At 43.2% G+C, this 24,775-nt stretch overlaps 3 protein-coding genes across 6 annotated transcripts in view; 1 reads left to right on the top strand and 2 right to left on the bottom strand.

Moving 5' to 3' along the window:
- LOC148105754 (peroxisomal acyl-coenzyme A oxidase 3-like) overlaps positions 1-6,769 on the bottom strand; it is a 28,147-nt gene extending 21,378 nt beyond the window's left edge. Inside the window, exons 1-7 of one of the 2 annotated variants that reach the window (XM_087837836.1) lie at positions 6,645-6,769; positions 4,631-4,773; positions 4,242-4,339; positions 3,998-4,133; positions 3,482-3,556; positions 3,300-3,389; positions 1,296-1,439 (exon numbers count right to left, since the gene is read on the bottom strand). In XM_087837836.1, the coding sequence (XP_087693962.1) occupies positions 1,296-1,439; positions 3,300-3,389; positions 3,482-3,556; positions 3,998-4,133; positions 4,242-4,339; positions 4,631-4,753 (666 nt within the window). In that variant the 5' untranslated portion in view covers positions 4,754-4,773; positions 6,645-6,769. Of the gene's footprint in view, positions 1-1,295; positions 1,440-3,299; positions 3,390-3,481; positions 3,557-3,997; positions 4,134-4,241; positions 4,340-4,630; positions 4,774-5,512; positions 5,534-6,644 lie in introns of those variants that run through there. The other variant, XM_087837837.1, reaches the window with a different exon arrangement.
- A 164-nt stretch (positions 6,770-6,933) lies between these two features.
- LOC118455797 (peroxisomal acyl-coenzyme A oxidase 3-like) overlaps positions 6,934-24,775 on the top strand; it is a 79,102-nt gene continuing 61,260 nt past the window's right edge. The window contains exon 1 of the mRNA XM_087837835.1: positions 6,934-6,956. The gene's annotated coding sequence lies outside the window, so the exon portion shown is untranslated. The remainder of the gene's footprint in view (positions 6,957-24,775) is intronic.
- Positions 13,634-24,775, bottom strand: part of LOC148105753 (peroxisomal acyl-coenzyme A oxidase 3-like) — a 34,673-nt gene continuing 23,531 nt past the window's right edge. For 2 of the 3 annotated variants that reach the window (XM_087837830.1, XM_087837831.1), the window contains exons 15-17: positions 23,127-23,242; positions 20,450-20,624; positions 20,221-20,370 (exon numbers count right to left, since the gene is read on the bottom strand). In XM_087837830.1, coding sequence (XP_087693956.1) covers positions 20,246-20,370; positions 20,450-20,624; positions 23,127-23,242 — 416 coding nt within the window. In that variant the 3' untranslated portion in view covers positions 20,221-20,245. Of the gene's footprint in view, positions 13,932-14,134; positions 14,222-20,220; positions 20,371-20,449; positions 20,625-23,126; positions 23,243-24,775 lie in introns of those variants that run through there. The other variant, XM_087837832.1, reaches the window with a different exon arrangement.

The raw sequence follows: 24,775 nt of genomic DNA, 5'->3' as shown, positions 1-24,775 counted from the left end.
TAACAGTCCATTTCATGCACGTCCATCAGTTAAATCATCCTCGGCTGAAGCGCACCGAAATCTAGTTCGCTCTGAGTCACGTGACCTGGATGATTTGAACCACACTGTTTGGAAACATCAGCACTTCAGAAGCTCGACACAGTGTCAAAACAGCAGTATTGAGCTTCACATCCCTATCAGTTACTAGAAACTTAGCTGTGAGGTCTCCTATGGCTCTAAACACTGTTGGAGTGGATGGCCTTATTTCAATAGCTACCTGACAACACAAATGCTCTTGGACTTGCTAATAGTTAGGGATGGGTATCGTTTAGGTTTTATCCGATACCGGTGCCAAACCGGTACTTTTGAAACGGTGCCGGTGCTTAAACGGTGCTCAAACCGGTGCTTAAAGAATGGAGAACACAAAATTGGTCCAAAAACCTCTCATGTTCAGCTGTTTTTTTTGTAAAAAGATAACAATGTTAGCCTTTTCTGCAGCTATGGGGCATATATGGTATCACTCTTGGCTGGAAGCAGTGCTTAATCAATGGAAAAAATACAAAGCCTCTCATGTTTAACTGTTTTTCACTTTTTCTTTGATCATTTTAGCCTTTTTGGCCAGGGTGAAGGGAGTATCTGCCATCAAACAAGAAGACAGCCGCATCTAGCTATGATGATGATTGCTAGTTCACCATACATTAATGTAATAACGTGGTTAGCCTACTCAACGTAAACTACACACGAACAACATTAAGCTACTCACCCAGAGAAGAACGGCTGTTGATGCCATCATCATCCGTCATCATTTCTGCTACACTGGCAGGGCTAGGAGCCAGGACTCTACTCTTCGGGTTTTTGGGGGATGTTGCTAACTCCGGGACCAATAACAGGCACCACACCCACAGTAGATGTGCTCAGTGTGAGGTCTCGCAGCAAGCTATCGAATACAGTGCATTTCTCGGCTTTTAAAGAAAAAAAAAAGGTTGCATCTTTTGCTGTGAAGTACAGCCAGACTTTTGACCGCTTCGCCTTGGGCATTTTTAATCTGTAGCTCTGCTCTAAAATAACGTACGTACCTGGACCCGCCTACTATCCTTGGAAACGTAAAATGATTGGCTAGAATCTAAAGTGTATCACAGCTCAGAAAAAAAAGCACCGAAATGTGCGCTGCTTTTCGGTCTGGTTACTGCCGTTTATGTCAGAACCGGTGCCATCATAGCACCGGATACCGGTACCCATCCCTACTAATAGTTGCCTTGTACCTTGTGATGCAAGCAGCCATTTCTTTAAAGATATTCAAATTCACCAGAACTCACCGGCACAACAAAAGAGTGCAGTCCGTGGCACACCTGATCAGGTGTGTAGAGCTGAGCATACACCAAAGCATGGGTAGCAGTCTTTCCCAGGTTCCCCACCCAGAACTTTGCAGCCTCAAAGTCCGGAGAGTTGATCACAAACTCCTACAGAAGAGAAACAGAAATCAGTTCAAGTGAGGAGAAATTAAAATTCCTCCATGTGATCCTCCATTAGTCAAAGTAAAAGTCAGCTATTAGAGACTTTGTATGACCTAAGGGGTGCTCTCTCAAATGCCCTCATAATTTTAAATTAAAATTTTATTTTATTTCATTATCTTATGACATGATCGCATGAAACGGCCAAAAGTCGACAGTTAAAATTAAGCTCACAACTTCAAAAAACTTATATAAAAGTCTTAAAATGTAATGTTGTTGGTTGGAAGTGGAAGAGAAAGCTTAGCAACTTCTAGATAAGAGCCCAGATGAAACATTTCTGGAGGGTGTAGCTGTAAAAGGGAGTTTTTCCTTCCCACTGTTGCCACAGTGCTTGCTCATTAGGGGTGTCTGATTTTGGGGGTTTCTGTATTATTGTAAGGTCTTTATCTTACAGTATTAAATGCCTTCAGGCGACTGTCGTTGTGATTTGCCACTATATAAATAAAATTGAATTGAACTGGACTGGGTCTACAGGGCAGAGCCCCACACCATAATCACAGTGCAGTCAGACAAATGCCATTTTCCAGGCAACCACCAAACCAAGACTGCTCGATCAGATCAGCAGTAGAAGAAGCAGTATGAGAAAATACCTACCAATCCTGGAGACGGAGCAATACTGGAAGACCATATGGGAGAAGGACGTTACTTAATAACGCTTAGTGACCATAAGAGCAGACCACAGCAACCTCCTGAAAAGGATCCAGTAACCATCACAGTGGCAAACATCCAAGAAAGAGTCTTCAGCATGAACAGCTGGATAACACCAGGCCCTGATGATCCAAACCCACTGGCTGAAGAAGCAAACTGTACTCCATGAGCACCTGGCAGCACAAATGAACCAGCTGCTAATGGAAAAGACATGCTCAGAAGGGCTAACGAAAGACGAAACAGCAGCTACTGGTAGACAGAAGTAGCCCGAGACTGTAAGACCAGACTGACCGACCTGTGCACCGGCTGTATTGACTACAAGATGATTCAATGACTCAATGCTCCACACATGGATCCTGGAATTCTGTACAGGATCAAAGGGACCCTCAGAACCTACAGTGGGGATGTGAAGAACAACACTAGAGGCCAACTTCAAGCTAATAGCGCAACTGGCATCAAGTGCACGATCTACCAAGGAGATGCTCTCTCCCCACTGTTCTTCATAAGCCTGAACCCCTTCGGTGAAGTCATCAAATCTGGCTATGGATACCTCCTCTACATGGATGACTGTACTCCAAGAGTGAACGAGACATTGATTAACTGATCTATACCACTAGGATCTACAGCAATGACACTGGAATGTCATTTGAAGATGAGCAGTGTAGTCGGATGGTAACAAAAACAGGGAATAATCAGCTAGTCAAAGGAGGACAAGCCGGACCTCAGCATGCACGAAGGGTTTCACTCCAAAGCACCCTGAGACTACACGCTAAGGCGAAGTAAGGTTGCCATGGACTACTGTGTGTAAAAAACACTTTTCAAGATGAAACTACACAGATCCATGAGTACATTAGGAAGACGGCCACATCCGATTATGTGTTTAGTGAATTCCTCAGGCAGCAGAAACCCAAGAAAGATGAAGAGCAAGAAGTGGAACCATCATGGAAGAAGAGCCCCTGCATGGCATGTACAACCAGCAGACGGAAAAAGTGGCTGATATCAATCAGGAAGTGGTTCCTGTGGTACTCTGAGCATTTGGTGCAGTAACTCCAAGAATGGGAAGTTGTCTCCAGCAGTTCCCAGGAATGACAAAACCCATCCAGATAAAGACTGCCTGCAAGGTTGTGTGTGTCTGTGTGTGTGTTTTCAGAGTGTACTGACCTGAGTAGAGGGGTCATACTTGGCCGTGGTCCTCATGGCTCTGGTGTTACTGCCATGGCTCAACTCAGTCAATGCAAAGCATCCAAAGATCTATAAGCACATATGTAAAAGTTTTATGAACACAATAGCAGATAGTAAGCAGTCGACTCCTTTCTCCTCTTACTCAGGATTCGCTGTCTTACCCTCATGTCTTCAGTGTCTTCAACAAATTTCTTATGTCTGCTTGACCCTGAGTTGGCAACAGTTGCTCCAAACATCTGAAACGTAAAAGGTTTTGAATCTAACTCACTGATTGACACAATGAAAGAGAAAAACAAATAATAACAGCTATGTGAAGATATTAAACAAACGAAAGCTTTTCCCCCAATTTTAAAAACTGTTTTTAACACAACCGATCTTTATGCAGAATACCCTTTTGGTGATGTTTTGTAAATGCATCCTGGAGAATAATAATAGTGGCTCAATCCAAAAACTAGAAACTTCCTAAAGTTTGTGGAAATTCAAACAAACAAACAAACCACACGTTCTATGGTTTAAAATTACAGTGTTGCTTGTTTTAGAGTGAAAACAGATGTTGCTTTGCAACAATTGCAAGTCATAAACCGTCTTAACATTGCTCAGAAACACAATCTTAAGTTATCTCATATAACATGCACTCTGTGTGTCTGTGTGAGGACATTTTACTCAAACACAATTACCCCCAGGCTGAGGAAGAACTTAGCAACCATGGCCAAGTCATACATGCCCAGACAGTCGTCAAGGTACATCGCTTTCCAGGGATTGGCCATCGCCTCTTCCTTGGTGACAAAGTTGTACCGAAGCAGCTGCTTCATTCTGTGAATTTTCATATGGAGTTTTATTGTCTTTAGAAAGTACCGACTTACAGAACAGAGGACACGACAGGTGCTACATCACTTCAGCTGTAGTTTACCAAGTAGATACCTCAGAAAGTTCAACTCTCTCTTTTTCTCCATGGGGACATCTTCACCAGGCTGACGGGCAAACAGAGGGTCGTTCTCCAGTGTCCTGAACACATGTTGCTATAATGTGGAAATGACCAGACAGAGTAAGACAAAGTGAAATCCATCTGTGTTTTGGTCAATAGCTCAGAAGCAGAATCATGGAGAAGTGTGATGATTTATTCTAAGAGAAGTGAAAACGCAATAGTTAAAGGGAAGGATGTAAATATATCATCCTGTCTATGCTCTAAGTGAAAATCTCTTGACTTCTCAGTGGCAAGTTACAACAGTTTAGGTTTACCATATGATTTTCCTGATCTTACGCAAACGCTGTTTAATACACAATGCCATGAGTACAGCCTGTGATGTTACCTTGAATAGATATATATCTTCTCCATCTATAAAGCGGACCATGTCCTTCCAGTTGAAGGAGGCTTTGTTCCTGTAGACATCGAGTGGGCCGCTGGGGAGGTCAGCCACGTTATGGTTCATCATGTTTCAAGGCACTGTGCACTCTGAAGAGATACAAGACAGAAGAAAATGGGACAAGCGTGGAAAGCATACTTTAATGTGTGTACTGAAATATTATGCTCAACAGTACTGAATGCTGCAGTGAAGTCTGGCAGGACAAGCACAGAGATGAGTCCAGTGTCAGAGGCCTTACTGAGACAGTTTCTGTGCTGACTGAAGTGCAGTATCAGATATTTCTTTTAAGAAAGTGTACAAGTCAGATTAAATGCATTAATGTATACATTTTAGTGACCTTGAAGATTATTCAATAACATATAAATGTAATGCTGGGTTCAAAATTGTGCATTAATACCTGATAACTAAACTGCACACACGCTTGATTTAAAGTATAATTTTAATGATTTTAATTTAAAGTTTTTTCTTCGTTGGTTTAGTGACGCTGTGTAGGTACAGGTCAGTCACCCATGGGGAGGCCTACAGTGTTATTCACTGATTGTCTATTTGCACACATGTAGATTTGACCAAACTCTTTAGCAAAGGTTTTACAGCTAGCATATCAACAATGACTACTGCACTTCAAATAAGCTCTTTCGTGTTGATATAGGACGCACAGACGTACGTTTTTACGGCTCAAGAACATCACCGACGATCAAAGACCAGCGTGACCTTTATACCTTTTTGTAACCTTATCAGCTGCCACACGCAGACCAAAGTTCAAAGCTAACAGTGTCTGGACCCGCTAATGCACGTGAAGGAGTTCCACGGCGTTGTGCTCAGCGTCACCTGTTGTGGACTGGCAGGTGTGCAAAACTGACTAAACTTTAGTTTTCTTTGAACTTTTCTTGTCCATCTTGGTTTTAATTTTGCACTCCAGTATGAACACCAATCCCCCAACTCGAGGATCACCACAACATAACCTAACACACCTACACCTTAGTTCACAGATTCACTTTGTCTAAGGTTTATTTCTGAGATTTCACACAACCCAGGATTCAAATCATGAATACATAATGGGCTTGGATTTACAAAATTATGAACGAAATGTCCTCTATTTGGAAGCAGCCAGCCCCCCTCCCCTTTCGAAGGGCTGTGTGTGAGACATTAAATCAGGGGCGATTTTAGCCCAGTTTTGGAGGTGCTTCAGCACCCCCAAAATGAATCAAAGCACCCCCAAACATGTCTTACTTTTTTTGAAAATATTTGCTGTTTGTGGGACACACTACTAAAGTATAAAAAGCATACAGTACTTAATTGAGATGGAACATTTTAACAACAAAAGTATAGATAACACCTCCCCCCTCCCAAAATGGTTTGTTCCAGCTCGGCTCTCTCCTACTCGCTCTAGCGCTGTTGCTGCCAGAGCGATGGTGGCTGAGACCACCTTTTTTTAGTATTTTATTTGTTCCTGAGTAAATCGGTTAGGCTGAGATTAAAGTTATAGTTTTTACACAGCTGAATAAACGTCAAGCAGACAACTGATTATCAGAAGTGTGAGATGCTCGAGAATATACTCCGGTGTCCTGTTATATTTTAGATAACAATGAGTTTATTAAACTTCACTGAAACAATCTGCAAATTTCATTCAAATTTAATAAACTATCATCTTGTCTTTATTTTTAGTTAGCACATACCTTAAACACTTAGAGCTGTAAGCTAATGATAGTTATATGAGAGCAGATGCTGCTGGTGCAATAAGCTGTATGTTGTACATCCAATGGATGATGATCTGATTAGTCGACTAATTGCAAAAATAATCGGGGACTAGTCGACTATCAAAATAATTGTTTGTGGCAGCCCTAGTTGAAAACGTGTTTTCCAACGATGTTTGCTCTTTAGTAAAATTAGCGATATTTGACTGCCCTGTTGATCTCATTGAAATGTATACAGCCTATTTAAAATCTAAAACTTAACTTACTTGTCCGTAGCCTGCTGTTGTTACCACTGTCCTGTTTGAAATGTAATGAGAGAAACTGGTTATTTTGCCATATGTGCCGATATTGAACCCAATGTACTAACTAGCTAACTGACTGGATGCCCATTAACCTTATAACTCCTGTTGTGTGTGTGTGTGTGTGTGTGTGTGTGTGTGTGTGTGTGTGTGTGTGTGTGTGTGTTTGTGTTTGTGTTTGTGTGTGTGTGTGTGTGTGTGTGTACAGATTGTCAGTCCAAAGAGGGAGAGAGGAAAGAGGGGAACATGAGGACAAAGTACAAGATCAGGAAGTACCAGGTAAGAAAACAGACAGGGAGTACTAACAGGCAAAACAGTAACTGTTAAACTGGCAAAGAGAAAGAAAGACAAACAACTAATACAAACAACTCATACAATCTGGAAGTTGTGTTCTCCCTATATTAAAGCTGCTATACAGAATCTGCAAAACAAACTGGGTTGTCAGCCCTGGCACTGCATTACCATATTGAGCTTCAGTCAGAGGAAGTCACGGTTGCCAAAGACTTTATAAAGCTCAAGAGTGAGGCTGGTGCCATTCAAGATATGTTAACATTGTACAATCTTCTGGATAATCTGATCTTCCCCAAACTGAAAACTGTTATTCAGGTTGCCCTAACAAACCCAGTTAGCAGCTGTAGCTGTGAGAGGTCTTTTAGTGTCTTGAGTCAGCTCCATACCTGCCTGAGAAGGACCATGGGTCAAAGCAGACTCCAGCACCTGGCTGTGATGTCAGTTGAGAAAGAGATGCTTGAGAGACTTGACCACCAAAATGTGATAGACAGATTTACCAACCTCAAGGCGAGGCGACATAGGTTAAAAGAAAAGAAAAAATCTGCAGAGCCATAGTAGTATCTGCAGTAAAGATCTTTTCATACAATACATACATTGTACCAAAGGCCAAGTGTCTCCATTTTCTAATAATATTTTGTATATTTCAAGGACTCTTCTATTTTTGGAGTGTATTTTTTATGTATCTGTATTGTATTATACATACACTTTAGAAGTGAATCTCTGTCCAAAAAATGCACACAGTTTACTTTTTACTCACTATGAGCATCATTTATCATTTTTCCCCAGTAATTAAGGTTAGGATATGTATTTTTTTTTTATTCCAATCCATTCTTCTTTGACAGCATTTTAATAACCTTGATCAGATTTGATGGTTTTGTTACAGACTTTTCAAAAAAAGTGTTTTGCCATTCTTTCAAAAATGTGGGGATTAAATTGTGTTAAAATGTACAAAACAGTGATGTCATGTTTTGTGACGAGGACCCAGGCACAGAGAGACTTGATGAATTTAAGAAACTTATGATTTAATAAAGAAATTTGCAGACTTGCACAGAGAGGGTAAAATTATGATGACTGATAATGGAGATGAAGACAACAGACGATGAGGACAGGGAGGAACAGGGGTTTAAATGCACCAAGGAGGCAGTCAGAGAGAACTCGGGACAACTGGAGGCATTTAGGGATGCAGGGACTGACAGAGATGGGGAAGAAGTCTCATTGTGATGAGAAAAGTTTACCTTGCCTGGATGGGCAGCTCTCTGGGTGCTCAGCACCCCCAAAGCTCTGATCCTAGAATCGCCCCTGCATTAAATCATCAAACTGTAAATTATAAATTTTAAATTGTTATTGATCCCTTTACCCCGAGTCCTAAAGTGTATATTTATTTTCTTACTCTTCTTATATTTATTGTTTGTTTACTTTCACTGCTGTAACTGGAGCCTCGTCGTCTCGTCTCTCTATAAACTGGACTGTATGTAGCGGAGATGACAATAAAGTTTACTTTGACTTCAGCAGCGAGCAGGCGCACCGAGGGCTCTCGTGCTCACTTTTCTTGTATAGAATTTCGAATTTCAAATTATGAGTCTGTATCATGATGTCTGGTGTTTTCATGTTTGTTGTTTTGTTTTTATTTTGTTTTATTTTGCGAGTTGGTTATTAGACGCTGCTCCAGCCAGCCAGAGAATCCGCCAGAGAATCCCCCGCCGCCCCGCCCTCTCCTCCCTGTGCCGCAAGCAGCAGGCGCACCTCGCAAACAGAGGGCGCCCTTACTCCCAGCAAATGGGCGATAGAAAACCGATCGGTGCCTGTACCATTCCCAGTATGCGCTGGCTGATGTCGGGGCAGCATGAGTACGAGCAATTTTTTTTTTTTTTGCCGATGTCCGTGATGCCGCCCCCCACCACGATGCCGCCCCGGGCAACCGCCCGTGTCGCCCGTATCTAAAAGCGCTACTGCTTGCTTGTTACGCACAAGTGTACCGTTGTTTACAGGCTGTCAGCCGACGTTTTTTTTCGTTTTACATACTTCCGAAAAGAAAACCAAATTTCTGCCGTTCAATACTGAACAAATTTAAACTTTTTAAAATTATGCAAAATGCAAAACACTTAGCCCTGTCTCTAATAAAACCGCTGTAACTTCAGAGGTAATGTTCATATGTTGATTAATGGTTTTCTTTCGTTTTTGATGTACTGCAGAATATTTGTATAAAATCCCAGGACAGGAAAATCACCTTCATGTTTTTTTGTGTTTTATCTTCAGCTACTTTGACACAAAGGCCTCTGCTGTGATGCTCACACCTTTGATAATGTGTCAGCTTCCTTTTTATAGATACAAAAATATGTAAATGTACTGATCTGAATTATAATATTTCTGACTGTCAAAATTTCCCAGATTCAAATCGAATCGAATCGAATTAAATCGAATCGGAATTGAATCGATTCTAGAAATCAGTGACGATACCCAGCCCTACTTCCAATGACACCAGTCTGAAACATTCTGTGGTAGCTGGTTTCTGCTACTGGAAACAAAAGAGTAACTCCAAGAATAACTCAACATTTCAAGTTAACAAGTAGAAATTTAAGAGAAAAAAAATTGACGTTAAGTTAAAATTTTGAGTCAGTAAAATAAGTTAAAATTTCTAGTGAGCTTTGCCAGTCTTGAATTACGTAATTTCCTTGTTACCTAGCACACTAAAAATCGGCTAGTGATAGCATCACAGAGCTACCACTGTGAAAGCTGTTGTGCTGATAGTAACAGCACACAAACCAGCTAGCAACACGAGGACTTCGCCATTTGTAAAACCACGCTGAAAGTACGCAGCAGTTTGCATTCCTACCCGGCAGCTGGAGCACTGGTAGCTTCTGCTTCCAGCTTCTGCTTCAAGGGTAACAAGGACATTACATAACTTCACAGCACTTCCTGACTGCCAGGGCTAACTTGAAATTTCGAGTTCACTCGTCAGAGTTAAATGACTTATATGAGACTGTGAGACTTGGATCTGACAAAAGAAGCATTTGAGTTATTTAGATGTAGGCTCTGTGACGAGCACTTCCTGCCTATTCTATTAAACCGATCATAACTTTGTTTATTGCACTGATGTTGAAGATCTTATGGTTTGCAATGAGTTTTGAGTATGATGCAGATAATCGGAGGCTGTTCATTAACCATGAAGTTAAGAAACACCTATGAATAAAACTGTATCTTACTGAATATTTGTATTTTTTAATGTGGCATCACTGAATTCATTAAAATCAGTTATTTTATAGTAAACAGCAGAATGTATTTTTTAATGCAATGCGATGAAATCAAATGAAATCATGGTTACACAGAAACATTCAAGACTGATTCTCAAGTGCTCCAATTTTACACTATTCATACTCTGATTAAAATAAACTTTAAAAATAAATGTGGACAAGCAGTTTTTATGTTTTTAATCATATTTTTAATAGCAGTATTACCATCCCCAGTAGCATAATTTTTTTTTCAAATTATCTTTTCCTAAAATTGCATAAACAATAATCTCATGGCTGAAAACTTTGCATTTTCCAGTATTTTCATCTCTTGGCAGTATGTTATATGACTTTAGCTGCCAGTGACCTGTTTTTGAGTCCGATAGCTGTGATGTCACAAAACAGGACTGCTCAGTTGTAATGATGGTGCTGATGAACATTTCTCATGACACTGTTGGAACAACATTAACAGGGACACTCAGTACTAGTTGCTTTGTTTTGGTTTGGTAAAGAAACTTTCACTTGAGGCAGATGAAACTGTGGTGTCCTTTGATGTAGTCTCTCTCTTCACTTGCATACCTACAACTGAGGCAGTGGAGACCGTCAGAAAACGCCTACAAGAAGACAGAACCAATCATCCCTGATCAGATTTGCACTCTGTTAGACCTCTGCCTCACCACCACACATTTAAATACAACAAGGGTTTCTATAGACAAAAACATGGCTGTGCCATGGGCTCCCCGGTGTCGCCTATTGTAGCCAACCTTTACATGGAGGAAGTGGAAAGGAAGGCTCTTGGCTCTTTCAAAGGAAGAGAACCCAGCCACTGGTACAGATATGTAGACGACACCTGGGTCAAAATCAAGGCACAAGAAGTGGAATCCTTCACTGCGCACATTAACGCTGTGGATAAAAACATCAAGTTCACCAGGGAAGACACGAAGGACGACTGTTTGCCTTTCCTGGACTGCGCTGTGCACATTAAAGAGAATGGCAACCTCAACATTGAAGTTCTGGTTGCTCTTGCAGAATAAATGTGAAAATCATTGGTGAGCTTTTGTGAGTTATCACATTTACATTCAGTTATCTAGATTTTCACGACACTTGATCTCGGATCTTGGCTTCAAGATCACTGAGATGTGAACTTATCCAAGAATTTTAGAAACTGCACCTTTGGTATGAATTTTAAAATCCTTTGTCACCTCATTCTGGGGTTCTGACATTCAAGATAAAACAAACCAATGGTTGAGTTCGGCAGGTTGGAGACTTCTGTGAAGAGTGTTAAAGTGATGCTTCAACAGGTTTCTAAAGAAAAAATGAACAAAGATCAAACAACCTTGCTTTAAAGTTTCAAGGATGCTTCTTTTCAGGACTTTGCAGAATCCACGTGGACGAGATGGCTGATCATTACTGAGAACAGCATTAATGAAGCGGAATAAAGAAATGAAAAGGTGACTCTCACATATACTGCTATGATCAAAGCATGGTTTTAAAATGGCTACAGTGTAGTCTCATTGTGTATCACCTGGTGGTTTAAAGGCAGAGTCGGAGAAAGCGACACCATCAGCCAAATCATAAAAGCAAATTTTACAGGAAAAAGAAGCTAAAGTAGAAAAGGAAAGAAAAGAGCTGGAGATAAAAACGGCCATAACAGTATCTAATGCTTAATTTTAGCTTTAACTACTATTAAAGCAGTTGTTATAGCTGGTGGCTAGAAGCTACTAGTGAAAGGGTTTCGTATTTCAGAGCATCTGTTTGTGATGGAAGGATCGAGAACCTAAGAATCTCTTACTTACCAGCAGCCAAACAAAACAATGACATTTAACGCCCAAAGATTAACTGGCATAGCTACTCAGCAACAAACAAATCAAATTTGAACCATTAGAGAGAAAAAATACTCAATGTTACATCTGTGAAATGGTTATCTACAGCTACTCTTAGTACCATTGATGTTAAGTTAGACTCTTTTTCTCCAATCGATCTTTCTGAGTTATCTTCAATAATTACTTCCTCCAAACCATCAACGTGTCTTTTAGACCCCATTCCTACAAAACTGCTCAAAGAAGTCCTGCCATTAATTAATTCTTCGATCTTAAATATGATCAACCTATCTCTAATAATCGGCTATGTACCACAGGCCTTCAAGCTGGCTGTAGTTAAACCTTTACTCAAAAAGCATCTCTAGACCCAGCAGTCTTAGCTAATTATAGGCCAATCTCCAACCTTCCTTTCATATCAAAGATCCTTGAAAGAGTAGTTGTCAAACAGCTAACAGATCATCTGCAGAGGAATGGTTTATTTGAAGAGTTTCAGTCAGGTTTCAGAGTTCATCACAGCACAGACACAGCATTTTTTTAACAGTGCTATGATATATATTATAGCACTGTTTATACTGTTTAATTATACTATATTTGCTCTTCTTTATACATTTATATAAATGTATGTATATTTATACTATATTTTGCATATTTGTCACACTTAGGATGTTCCAGATCAAGCACATTTTAATATTAGACAGTAAAGATCCAAGAAAATGCAGCTGTTAATTAATAGCATTTATTAAACGGAAAAAGCTAAACATACCTAAGCCTGTGTAAAAAAATAAAATAAAATAATTGCCCCAGGTAACTGTTTGTGCTGTCAGTCAATGGCTGTGAGTCTTTCACCTTACTGTGGAGGAGCTTTTGTATACTTAGGTCTAGTCTTCTTTGCAATGACACAAAATAAAATGAAGAAATCAGCCACCCTGAAGTGTTTTCCAGCTCAAAGCCTCAGATTTCAGTCTAGACTTTGGCCAAAATCGTTTTTTCCGTCGTTTACAGGTGGACTTGCCGGCGTGTTTCGGATCATAGTCCTGTTGAATAGCCAGAGTGCGTCTGAGCCTCAGAGCAGGAACTGATGGCCCAACGTTCTGCTCTTTGTTAGAGAGCAAAACTCATGTTTTTGCTGCATGAAGTGACAAAACCAATCAGGCTTCAGGGTTTTTTCTCTTAATTAAATTGTAATTTAAAAACTGTATTTTAAAAAATGAAAGCTTCTTATTGGGTAAAATTCATATGAGCAAAGGGTGAAAAGGGATGTTTTCGTACAGAAGGTACGCCACATTTTATTTGGTGATATATACACATGTATATACTGTGTAATGCATCTTTGTATATCTAGTTATAGTGATACATGTACACAAGTCTGTGTGTAGATCTACAAATATGATGAAAAAACAGCATATCGACATTTCTGGTGTGAAGTTAGAAAAACTGGACGCAGAGACGGTTAAACTACAAAAATATACCAGCTATCAACCAACAATGATGTTACCAGAAATGCTGAAGCATGTCGAGGTCTTAGGGCTGCAACTAATCTTAATTATTGTTGAGTAGCACACAGTTTTCTTAAAGTTTAAGCACTCGTGTGCAACTAAATGATAATGAAAATGTCGGTGTATGGAGCAGAGGATTCATGAAAGCTTGCTGAAATCTCGAGTGTCACAGTTTGTAAAGTTTTTAATGGGCTTGTTCAACATTTCCTAACATTTCAAGTTTGTGTAAATGTTAAGTTTTACACAAACGTCAGGCACTGGACAGACGTGCAGAGATCCTTTGCAGAGCACGACTGGGCTTTAGAGTTTTGGCCGCAGAGATCCAAGCACAGGTTTGTCTGAGCAGAACTCCTTCCACCAGGATGGACGCTCCAGCACTTTGCTGCCCTGCATCATTGTGGACCACAGGTGGTTGTAAATCTGCAGGAAGAGGACAAAGGAAAAGTGTTTCTTCACTTATTTAACACGGATTCTTACGCTTATTATCTGAAGGGTCCTGACATTACTTGTGTTGCGATGCAGCCAAATATAAATAAAAGTGAAATGTTTCAATGTCCTTGAAATTTGACGGACAGCAACGTTTTTACGATACAACTGGATTTTCTGTGTTTGTATGCGTTTACTTGTCCATCAGCGCAGCCAATAGGTGAGTTGAGGATGAAATCAGTGGGTGCCAGGATGTCCACTAAGGCCACTGCATCATCCTTTAGCTGTGAGAGAGACAGAGCAGATTTTACAGTCAGGTCAAGCCATCATTTCTTCAATGTCTTTCTGTTCTATGAAGACATTCCCAAAGTACAGGAGAGCACAAGTGAGACGGATAACACCAATAGAGATTGAAAATGTGACGTCATTCAAGGGTAAAACCGCAAAGAATTCTGGGAACTCGTGGCAAGAGGTACTGGCGCACGCAGGCTTTCAATTGAAATCAGTTACACAGCGATAAAAAGAAACACAAAAAACTGTCAAGAAGCTGTTGTATTATTAACTGCAATAGCCGGTCGCATGACAGCCACGGGAAGCCGACGGGTAAAGAGATCGTTTTTTTATCGGATTACGTCGTTGAAGAGAAATTATTCGAGCCATGTTTCTGAAGTAAAAAGAGGCGACAGATGGCCTGGATTGCAGCCATTCAAAGACCAAATATAACGTCTGTCAGGGGTCGCGGAGTGGAGGCGAGGAAGAAGGAACCCAAACGCAGGACTCGCAGGTAGGTGAAGCTGGGTGATTTATTGTCGATGGAGTGAACACACAGAACAGAGGAAGGACATGGCTGGCTGGCTGGACGACTGACTGAATGAATGAATGAAGGACGGACAGACTGACTGGCTGACCGAACACAGGCGGAAACAACAACATAACCTCAATGACACGACAAAGAACGAGTAGAAACAGAAGACTTAAATACACAGACTGATGAGGATGATAATGAGAGACCGGTGAGTACACAGCTGAACATAATCTGGCTAATGGCACGAGACGAGCTGACACAGGAACAAACAGGAAGTGAAACAGGCAGTGGCAAAATAAACTGAACACGAACAAAACTGAAAGCACTGGGTCGATGACCCAGGAACCCTGACAGTACCCCCCCCCTCCAAAGGCCGGCACCCGACGGCCAAAAAGAAAGAAAAACCAGAACAGGGCGGGCGGAGGGGGCCCAGGACGGAGGGACGGAGTCCAAAACAGAAACAGTTCAGGAGGGCGGCCGCGTGGCCGGCGGCCGAGACGAGACAGTTCAGGTGGCCGGCCGCGAAGAAGGCGGCCGAGACGAGACAGTTCAGGTGGGCGGGCGCGAGGAAGGCGGCGGCGGCCGCTGAGCTGGTCCGGTGGGCGGCCGCGAGGAAGGCGGCGGCGGCCGCTGAGCTGGTCCGGTGGGCGGCCGCGAGGAAGGCGGCGGCGGCCGCGCCGGCGATGACGTCCAGAGCGTGGCTGGGGCGACGGTGCGGCAGCCGCAGGACCAGGCGAAGCAGAGGCTGGTGCCGAGGCCGAGGCTGGCCCAGGTGAAGCGGAAGCGGAAGCTGAGGCTGGCCCAGGCGAAGCGGAAGCGGAAGCTGAGGCTGGACCAGGCGAAGCTGAAGCCGAAGCTGAGGCTGGACCAGGCGAAGCTGAAGCCGAAGCTGAGGCTGGACCAGGCGAAGCTGAAGCCGAGTCTGAGGCTGAGGCTGGACCAGGCGAAGCAGACGCCGAAGCTGAGGCTGAGGCTGGACCAGGCGAAGCAGACGCCGAAGCTGAGGCTGAGGCTGGACCAGGCGAAGCAGACGCCGAAGCTGAGGCTGAGTCTGGACCAGGCGAAGCAGACGCCGAAGCTGAGGCTGAGTCTGGACCAGGTGAAGCAGAAGCCGAAGCTGAGTCTGAGGCTGAGGCTGGACCAGGCGACGGCACGGGAGCCGGGGGTGACGGAGCCACAGCTTTCGGGCCAGCGGGCGCGGAAGCCCCTGGCTGGAGACAGGCAGGGCCAGCGGGCGCGGAGGCCCCTGGCTGGAGACAGGCCGGGCCAGCGGGCGCGGAGGCCCCTGGCTGGAGAGCGGCCGGGCCAGCGGGCGCGGAGGCCCCTGGCTGGAGAGCGGCCGGGCCAGCGGGCACGGAGGCCCCTGGCTGGAGAGCGGCCGGGCCAGCGGGCGGAAGAGGAGACTGGACTACAGGGGACTGGAGGACAGGAGGAGACTGGACTACAAGGGACTGGAGGACAGGAGGAGACTGGACTACAGGGGACTGGAGGACAGGAGGAGACTGGAGTGAAGGCTGAAGAGCAGGTGAGTGAAACGACTGGAGTGGAAGCTGAACAGCAGGTGAGGGAACTGACTGGAGTGGGGAAGCTAAGGGATGAACAGAGGTTGGCGATGCTGATGGCTGAGCTAATGACAGAGTTACCGAGGGGGATAAGATTGCAGCCTGGGCTAATAAGGCTGGTGCCTGAGCAGGGGACACCTCAGCTAGCCTAACCAGTGACAGCGCGAGGGCGTGAAAGGTTGGATCAGGAGGTGGATGAAGAGGTGAAGTAGTAGGTGAACCGGTTAGCTCTTCCAAGCCTCCAGGGAGGTCAGGCTGGGTTGAGGCTGCCCTCAGCCTGGGCGCTGGGACAGGCACGGGAGGTGGCTGGGCACCAGTCACCCCCACCCGGGAAACAAGAGCGGATGTGGAGGTAGACTGCGTCGCAGCTGCCTTCCTCCTGGGAGCTGGCACCGGTGTGGGTGTAGGCCGGGCCCTAGACAACTGAGGAGGTGAAATGGCTGAAGAGGAAGGCCAGATCTGGGCTGCCGTGCTGGTGGGGAATGGCTGAGTGACGGGTGTGGAAATGGTGACCGGGTGTGTGCTACTGGCAGGTGTATCAGGGTTCGGTCTGTTTTTTCTGCCACCACGATTTATAGTCTTTGTGGGAGCAGCGCAGAAAAAATCTTCCCAGTCTACATCCTCCAGGAGGGAAACTCCCCATGGATCGGTGGTGGATCTGTTATGTGTTTTATGAGAACAATCAGATGACGGATGTGGAAAACAGTTAGTGGAACTCACCACCGGGGGTTGTTGAAAATAGTCCATATTATGGCGGCGTGTGCGCCGCTTTCTCCGGGAAGAGGAAGCGGCCGGGGTAAACAGCTGAGCCTCTGGCGCGGTAGCCTCCATTGAGCCGAGGTGGGAGGCGTAGCCGCGGTGCCGTGGCGAAGGTGGAGGTCCGGCGAATGAGGCGGCGGGTGTGTGAACGAGGAGCGGAGTGGCGACAGAGGGAGCGGCCGAAACGCGGCATGAAACGTCCGCTCTCCGCGGCAAATGCTCCGGGGCAGGTGAGGCAGCAGGTGGGGGAACGCGGCGTCTCCGAGGCCCGCCCAGAGCCAGGCGAGTCCCTTCGAAGACGTGCTCTCTCTCCGCGAAGAGCCGCTGTTTTCCCCTGACCACCTCTGCCCAACGGGAAAGCGCTGCCACCTGCCGCTCGTAGAGGTCCGAGTCCGCTGGGTCCCAATCGTGTCTTTGTGGCACGGGTCGTGTCATTCTGTCAGGGGTCGCGGAGTGGAGGCGAGGAAGAAGGAACCCAAACGCAGGACTCGCAGGTAGGTGAAGCTGGGTGATTTATTGTCGATGGAGTGAACACACAGAACAGAGGAAGGACATGGCTGGCTGGCTGGACGACTGACTGAATGAATGAATGAAGGACGGACTGACTGACTGGCTGACCGAACACAGGCGGAAACAACAACATAACCTCAATGACACGACAAAGAACGAGTAGAAACAGAAGACTTAAATACACAGACTGATGAGGATGATAATGAGAGACCGGTGAGTACACAGCTGAACATAATCTGGCTAATGGCACGAGACGAGCTGACACAGGAACAAACAGGAAGTGAAACAGGCAGTGGCAAAATAAACTGAACACGAACAAAACTGAAAGCACTGGGTCGATGACCCAGGAACCCTGACAACGTCCCAGAACACTCCAGCTCACAGGTTAGTCTGTTCCAAGCATTTCCACAAAGGTCAGTGTTTTGTAGTGTTTTGTACTTCTGTTGTAGTTAATACGTCATTTTTCATAACATAATTGGTGGTATAGGTTACAAGCAAGTCTGGCGCTGAACAGAAATTGTGGCGCTATGCTATCACTAATTGCCCAGTACGATTACAGCATACAATATTATTGTCACTGCTACATTTCTGTAATGCGAACCAGAAATTATTTCCACTACTAATTAATTACCGTTGAGCTCAAAGGTCCTATTAATAAACGGTTAACGAATGTGTATTTATGAAGACGATTTGTGAGACTGGTAAACTTATGATACATACGATGGTCTTTCGTTCTACACGGTGCATTTCATGGTCCTGTACCCATCCGTCGGTAAACTGTACCTGGGCTTGTTGCAGTGACCTGAAGTTACTGAACTTCATGAGTGTATGCACTCACTCCAAGAACCGTATAATATTAAATATGAGCGTGGTGAAAGTTGGGCAGCACGCTAACGTATTTTGTCCACTCTGTGTGCTCGTAAGGGTATAACCCTTTCACTCCTTTGATTTTTTCCTCGTATCTTTTCTTTGCCTTTTCATCAAGTCTGTCTTTGTACGGACAGGAATTGTTCTCCTTCGTTTTGTACATAACTTTTTTGGGGGGCAAAGAAAAAGCAAGAAGGTATTGGAACCGGAGAATGAACGTTTTGCGGTGCTGCAAATGCTTGCATTTGATGCGGTACTTAGATTGTTTTGCCACGAGTTACCGGCATGCAATGCGCGAAAGTCACGTGGTCTGTCAATCTCTATAAAAAGGCGCTGTTAGACCATACGAGTCAGTGTATAATAGGGCTGCCACAAACGATTATTTTGATAGTCAACTAGTCACCGATTATTTTTGCGATTAGTCGACTAATCAGATCATCATCCATTTTGACATAAAACCTACAGCTTATTCCACCAGCAGCATCTGCTCTTATATAACTATCATTAGCTTACAGCTTTAAGTGTTTAAGGTATGTGCTAACTAACAATAAAGACAAGATGATAGTTTATTGAATTTAAATGAAATTTGCAGATTGTTTCGGTGAAGTTTAATAAACTCCTTGCTATCTAAAATATAACAGGACACCGGAGTATATTCTCAAGCATCTCACACTTCTGATAATCAGCTGTCTGCTTGACGTTTATTCAGTTGTGTAAAAACTATAACTTTAATCTCAGCCAAACCGATTTACTCAGGAACAAATGAAACACTAAAAAGAGCCAAACAATAACATTTTAAGTTATCTAAGTGAGGTATATATATTTAACCTGACTAGCAAAAGATGGCGGTGGGTTTGAAAACGGGAGTCCGGTGTTTTCACGGCTCTAGTGAGCCGGCTAGCTATCGAGCTAGTGGGTAACAGACGTCTCCGAAAACGTCGGAGCGCTTTTGAAAATGTGGTGTCTTGATAAACTGAGCAGATATTTGAGGTTTACACAGCTACATTCTCGCCTGAAAATATGTTAAACGTTTATTTTGTGACCCAGAAAGAATAATAAGAGTAACATTAAAACTAACTAGCTGCCGCCATTGTTGGAAACTGAGCTGGGCTGCGCTATGAATTCTGGGACAGAGCTACTTCTTCTTCGGGGTTTAACGGCAGCTGGTATCCTTTTACATGCAGTGCTGCCATCTTCTGTTTCAGTCCGTTATTACACTCTTAAATCCTACTACTTATTCCTGCGTCTTTTGGGATCTTACAAAGCTTCAAACGAGGCATCGACTATTAAATCAGTCGTCGACGATTTTGATAGTCGACGTAATCGTGACTAGACGACTAATCGTGGCAGCCCTAGTGTATAACTACATGGTCCAAACGATGGATGGAGCCACTTTGAGGTCACCGACAGATTCTGAAGCTTTGAGTTTTTTCGCTGTCTTTGTGTTTAGAAATCAGATGTTGTGAATCGCAAATCTGACCCAGGATACTTCTTCCTTCTCCGGTGGACATGTTAATCAAAATGTGGAAACACCCTGAAGCATACCCGACTTTTGACTTTCATGGTACCAAAATAGTCAAATGTCAAGTTTAAGATCAATGTCTAAGATTATCTGCTTTACTCTGTCAAAGGAGCCACTCATGTGTTTTTATTCTCATCTCTTAACTCATAAATACAAACAGCTGAATAAAGAACAAAAACACGACAGTAGAAATGCACACGTGTGCTTGTTACAGCAACCACATGTGTAATTGCTTTGATAATTAGTGAAGCTGTGCCCTATACAGAGGAATGTATATGCATTTCTATATACTTGAGCAAATTCCTGTATATCTGCCATAAACTGATCCTTTCTCGTGTACCTGGGAGCAGAGAGTGAGGATTGCCATCTGGACCAGCTCAGCAGGCTCATGTCCACTCCAGTAATTACCTAGAAACAACAACACTGTGTTACCACATCACTATCATGAAGATTTCTCCGTGTATACAGCATCGAGCCCACTACATACCCTGGTACAGTGTCGCCATGTGGCTGCTGAGGCTCCACAGCCCATACAAGCCACAAAGTTTCCTTAATACTGGTCTGAGACCAGCTGGTGTGTCCTGATTAGTGGTCAGCTCATGAAATCTCTGCAGGCAGGTGTGCTCAATGTAGGCCATGGCCAGTGACCTGCAGTAGTAAACCTGTACACAGACGTTTACATTTAAGTACACTGAAGACATAAAAACACAGAAACAGCTGATTTGTAATCTAACCATGTGCTCGTGTTCTGGACGTGTCAATCTGCAGGCCCACAAAACTCCTCTACAGGAAGCTGATTTTGGCTTTTTAAAAAGTCTGATCCTCTAAGTCTCACCCAGTAGATACAGCAGAGTTTAACTGGAGCCAGTGTGGGTAAGGGGCCTTACCTACTACCTGCTCACCCTGGTATGAAGAAACCTGACCAGCCTAAATCAGATCCTATCAGTCCCATCTGTTAGCAGTAGCTGCCCACTGGTAATTTCTGGGATGATTTTAGTAGCCTGGACAATTTTTTATTATTACGGCTAAGGTAACCTGTATTTGTCCCACTAAAGAATAATATTCAGACTTCTACGTTTCACCAAAGATGAAAAAGTGAATGTTCACTATTAGCACTAACAAAATAACAATCAAATCACCTAAACTTATTATACTATACTAACCAATCTGCTCTGAGCTAATGCTGACTCTGTTATGTTTGGTAACAAGAGGTTGGAGAAAGGATGAGCACAGAAGGATCCTGTTATTCCAGGCCGAGGATAATCACCCGACAGGAAAACTCCTGGACGTGTGATGCGAATCAAAATCCTTCTGAATTAAGCTTTTAGCACGGAACAAATGAGCAGACGAAAAGCCACAAATGAGAAAATCACTTCACAGGTCGGACTGCAGCTCCACCTCTGCTGCTGCGATGTTCAGCTGTGACCGTCTGAGATCTTCTGAACTGCTCATCTGACAGAAGATAAAAGGGAAGAAGCTCAAATCTATTTTACACCCCACTTTGGTACCTGCTCACCCTTTCTCCCCCCTCTCTCCTACTGGGCGTCACATCTTTGCATGTTGACCATCCAACCATGTAACCATCAGTGTCCACCCACATTTCTCTACTTCTCTCTGACTCTGAGATTTAACACAGAGTTTAAACATCTTTGCTTTTCTCAGCAGAATTCAAGTTCACATCACATTCAGTCACATTCGGCTTCATGTTTCACTCAGTTTATTCTAATTAGATCTGTGTAATTTCACATGAACATTTCTGTAACATGAACATCAACTCAAATACAGAGTAATACTTTCTTTTACTTTTAAAACTCTGTTAGGTTATTTATTTATTATTTGTTTATTTCAGGCACGTTCCTGTTGCCTAAAATAAACTTCTCTGTAAGTCAGACGCTCTCTGACGTTAGTGTGTCGCTTTCAACCTCATTCTGCACCCCACACACACACACACACACACACACACACACACACACACACACACACACACACACACACACACACACACACACACACACAGGGTACTCAGCTCTCAGTGAGGTCTGTACTTGTACTGGTAAACGCAGACATATTTATTTGTATTTATTTATGTATGTATTTAATATGTGACACACACAAAACTCAAGCATTAGAATTAGCATTAGATTAGCATAGCACAATTAGCATAGCATTAGATATTTCAAACTACATTTCTTATTTATATACTGATCAAACTTATATTTTGATTTATATTTGATTAAGAACAAAAACGCTTTATCATTAGGAAATATGCTAGCCCTGCGATGGACTGGCAACCTGTCTGGGGTGTACCCCGCCTCTCTCCCTGTGGCAGCTTGGATAGGCTCCACCCCCCCACCACCCTGATAAGGATAATTGGAGGAGATGGATGGATATTAGGACACAGAGAAAAGCCCTGTTGTCTTTATTAGGACCTCAGGTCACATGACAGAAGCAACGGATAGTGGAGGAAACTGTGCTGACTGCAGACAGTAATGGGGGGCATTTCATCAGGTTTCTGTTGACAGTGTACATATTGTGTTCTGTGGGTGTGACTGTCCAGAGAAACAAAGACATTCATTGTGGAAAGAGATGTTGACAAATGTCACATTTCAGATATTATCAAGCACACTGACTGCTTTACTACTGACTGATCCATGGATCGAGGAATCAGGGAAGCCGTTTGGTTTCTCTAACTTTTGGTGCAGTATATACAGTACTGCAGATACAGGCTAATGTCTGCATCGTGGTGCTGCACAGCCTGCTATGAATATTTCTGACCTGATCTGTTTACTATGATTTACATCCTGAGTAGACGATATAAGGTTGGAGTGGACAGACAAATCTTAGAGTGTTCATACTCTTTTCCCCGGACCATAAAAGCTTCCTGCTGACTAAGAGGTCCATCACTGACAGCAGCACAGGCTGTAACAGGTCATCTCAAATACTGGGTTCATGCCAGTCTGGAGTAAGTTTGTCTCAGAGTTCGTCTCAGTTCGATGAATCCAAATCAAACGACCTTTAGCTCAGTCTGATTTGGATAAAAAGCATCAAGTTTCTGTCCAAACTTCAGCCAGTGAAGCTGCAGATGATGCTGAATGCCACCAGAATCAGATGTTTGGATGTGAAGTTGGTGTATGTGTGTGTCTGCACACAGTCATTGGTCTTACTTGGCAGTTGTTACGGGCTTCAAAGTCATCGTTGCCCAACGCTCGCTCTTGTTCCAGCTTCTTCTGACTCTCCTCCAGCAGGAAACACACAAGCCACTTATAGGCTGCCAAAGGCACTGACAGACAAGGGGGAGGATGTTAGCTACACTGGAAAGGTTTCAATAATATAATCTGTAGGCACGCTGAACCAGTCACATCAGAAAGGCAGATACATTTACTATTATAAATCACAATCAGGCAGCTTACAGTGCAGAGAAGCAGACACATGCGGCTCTATCAGTTCCCCTTTTTATTTATGTTCCTTTTTTCTTAAATGTTCCCCACCTCCCCTCCTTTGTAATCACATCGATGGTGTTGGATTAGGACCAGCGTGCAGTGTGGGGTCGTCTCAGACCCACAGCAGAGGGCTGAGAAAGACAACTGACCCCAGATCCTGAGGAGGGAGCCTGTTTCTTACTGGGAAATGAACTTAACTGATATTTTTGTGTTTGTGGTAAAGTTTGTCAAATTTGCTCAATTAAACTGTTTAACTTTAAACAAAACGTAAACAACAGATCACAATCAGACTGCATTTGTTCATTTAATGTAAAGCTGAATATCAGGGCTAAGTAGAGCTGGGCGATAGAACGATAACGATATGTATTGCGAAATAACTTTTCCTCGATAGAAAAGTTAAACTATTGCAATACGCCTCACCGCTCTTGTCCTCTTTTAAAAAAAAAAGAAAAAAAAAAACAAAGAACAGCCAATCCAAATTAAGTAGCGCAGAGCCGAACCAATCACAGCCGCAGCGTCACGTCATGTGACTTGTTACGTACAGCACAAGTGCCAAGCCGAACATGTGTATTTGTTTTGGGAAGCAGCCAGCCGCCGTGCCGCCCAGTAATGGAGGAAATGAGTGTGCTGACTAGAGAAATATCAACCGAGAGCGTGACCGAAGGTTACCGAAGATAAAACAGATGACGGTTCCAATGCCGGAGAGATTGTCGAACGGAAGAGCCAAAGAAGTTCTGTAGTGTGAAGGTATTTCTGATATTTCAAGTCTGACAAAAACAGAGTAGCGCGCACTGTAAATTGTGCCGAAAGCAAGTCTGGAAATACAATAAAGCTAATTCGTCATTTGGCTTTTGTCAGAATAAAGTAACTGTTAAAACTGTTTGAAAAGCTCAGCTATACAACAAGGAGAGATTGAGAATTTCCTTTTAGTTCTCAGTTTATTTGATATTGTCAAAAGTTAGTCAATTTTGTCTGTTCTTCTGTAAAACAAACTAAGATTTATTTTTAGAATTAATATTTTGTTTCTAAGTGGAATTGACAATTTAGTCTGTTTTGTTTGTTCTATTTTGAAACTTAAACGCTTTAGCGGCTGCCTTTTGTGTCGTTTGCAATATTTGCCTTTATTTATCTGAAAAAGTCTCATGTTCCTTAAGTACATCTACCCTGTTGAACTTATTATGGGAAATAAATATTTAAATCAAAACAAGCTGCTGATTATTTCACATTTTACTTGTGAGCAACGGCACATTTAAATCTTACAAATATAGTAATATATATCGTTATCGCCTGAAATGAAAAAAACATATCATGATATGAAAAAAAATCTCATATCGCCCAGCTCTAGGGCTAAGTGACTAAAATTCACTATCCTC

This window comes from Neolamprologus brichardi, chromosome 3 (assembly GCF_056152115.1).
Source record: "Neolamprologus brichardi isolate AB-2024 chromosome 3, ASM5615211v1, whole genome shotgun sequence".
NCBI classification, from domain to species: Eukaryota; Metazoa; Chordata; class Actinopteri; order Cichliformes; family Cichlidae; genus Neolamprologus; species Neolamprologus brichardi.
This window is presented reverse-complemented; position numbering and strand designations above follow the sequence as displayed.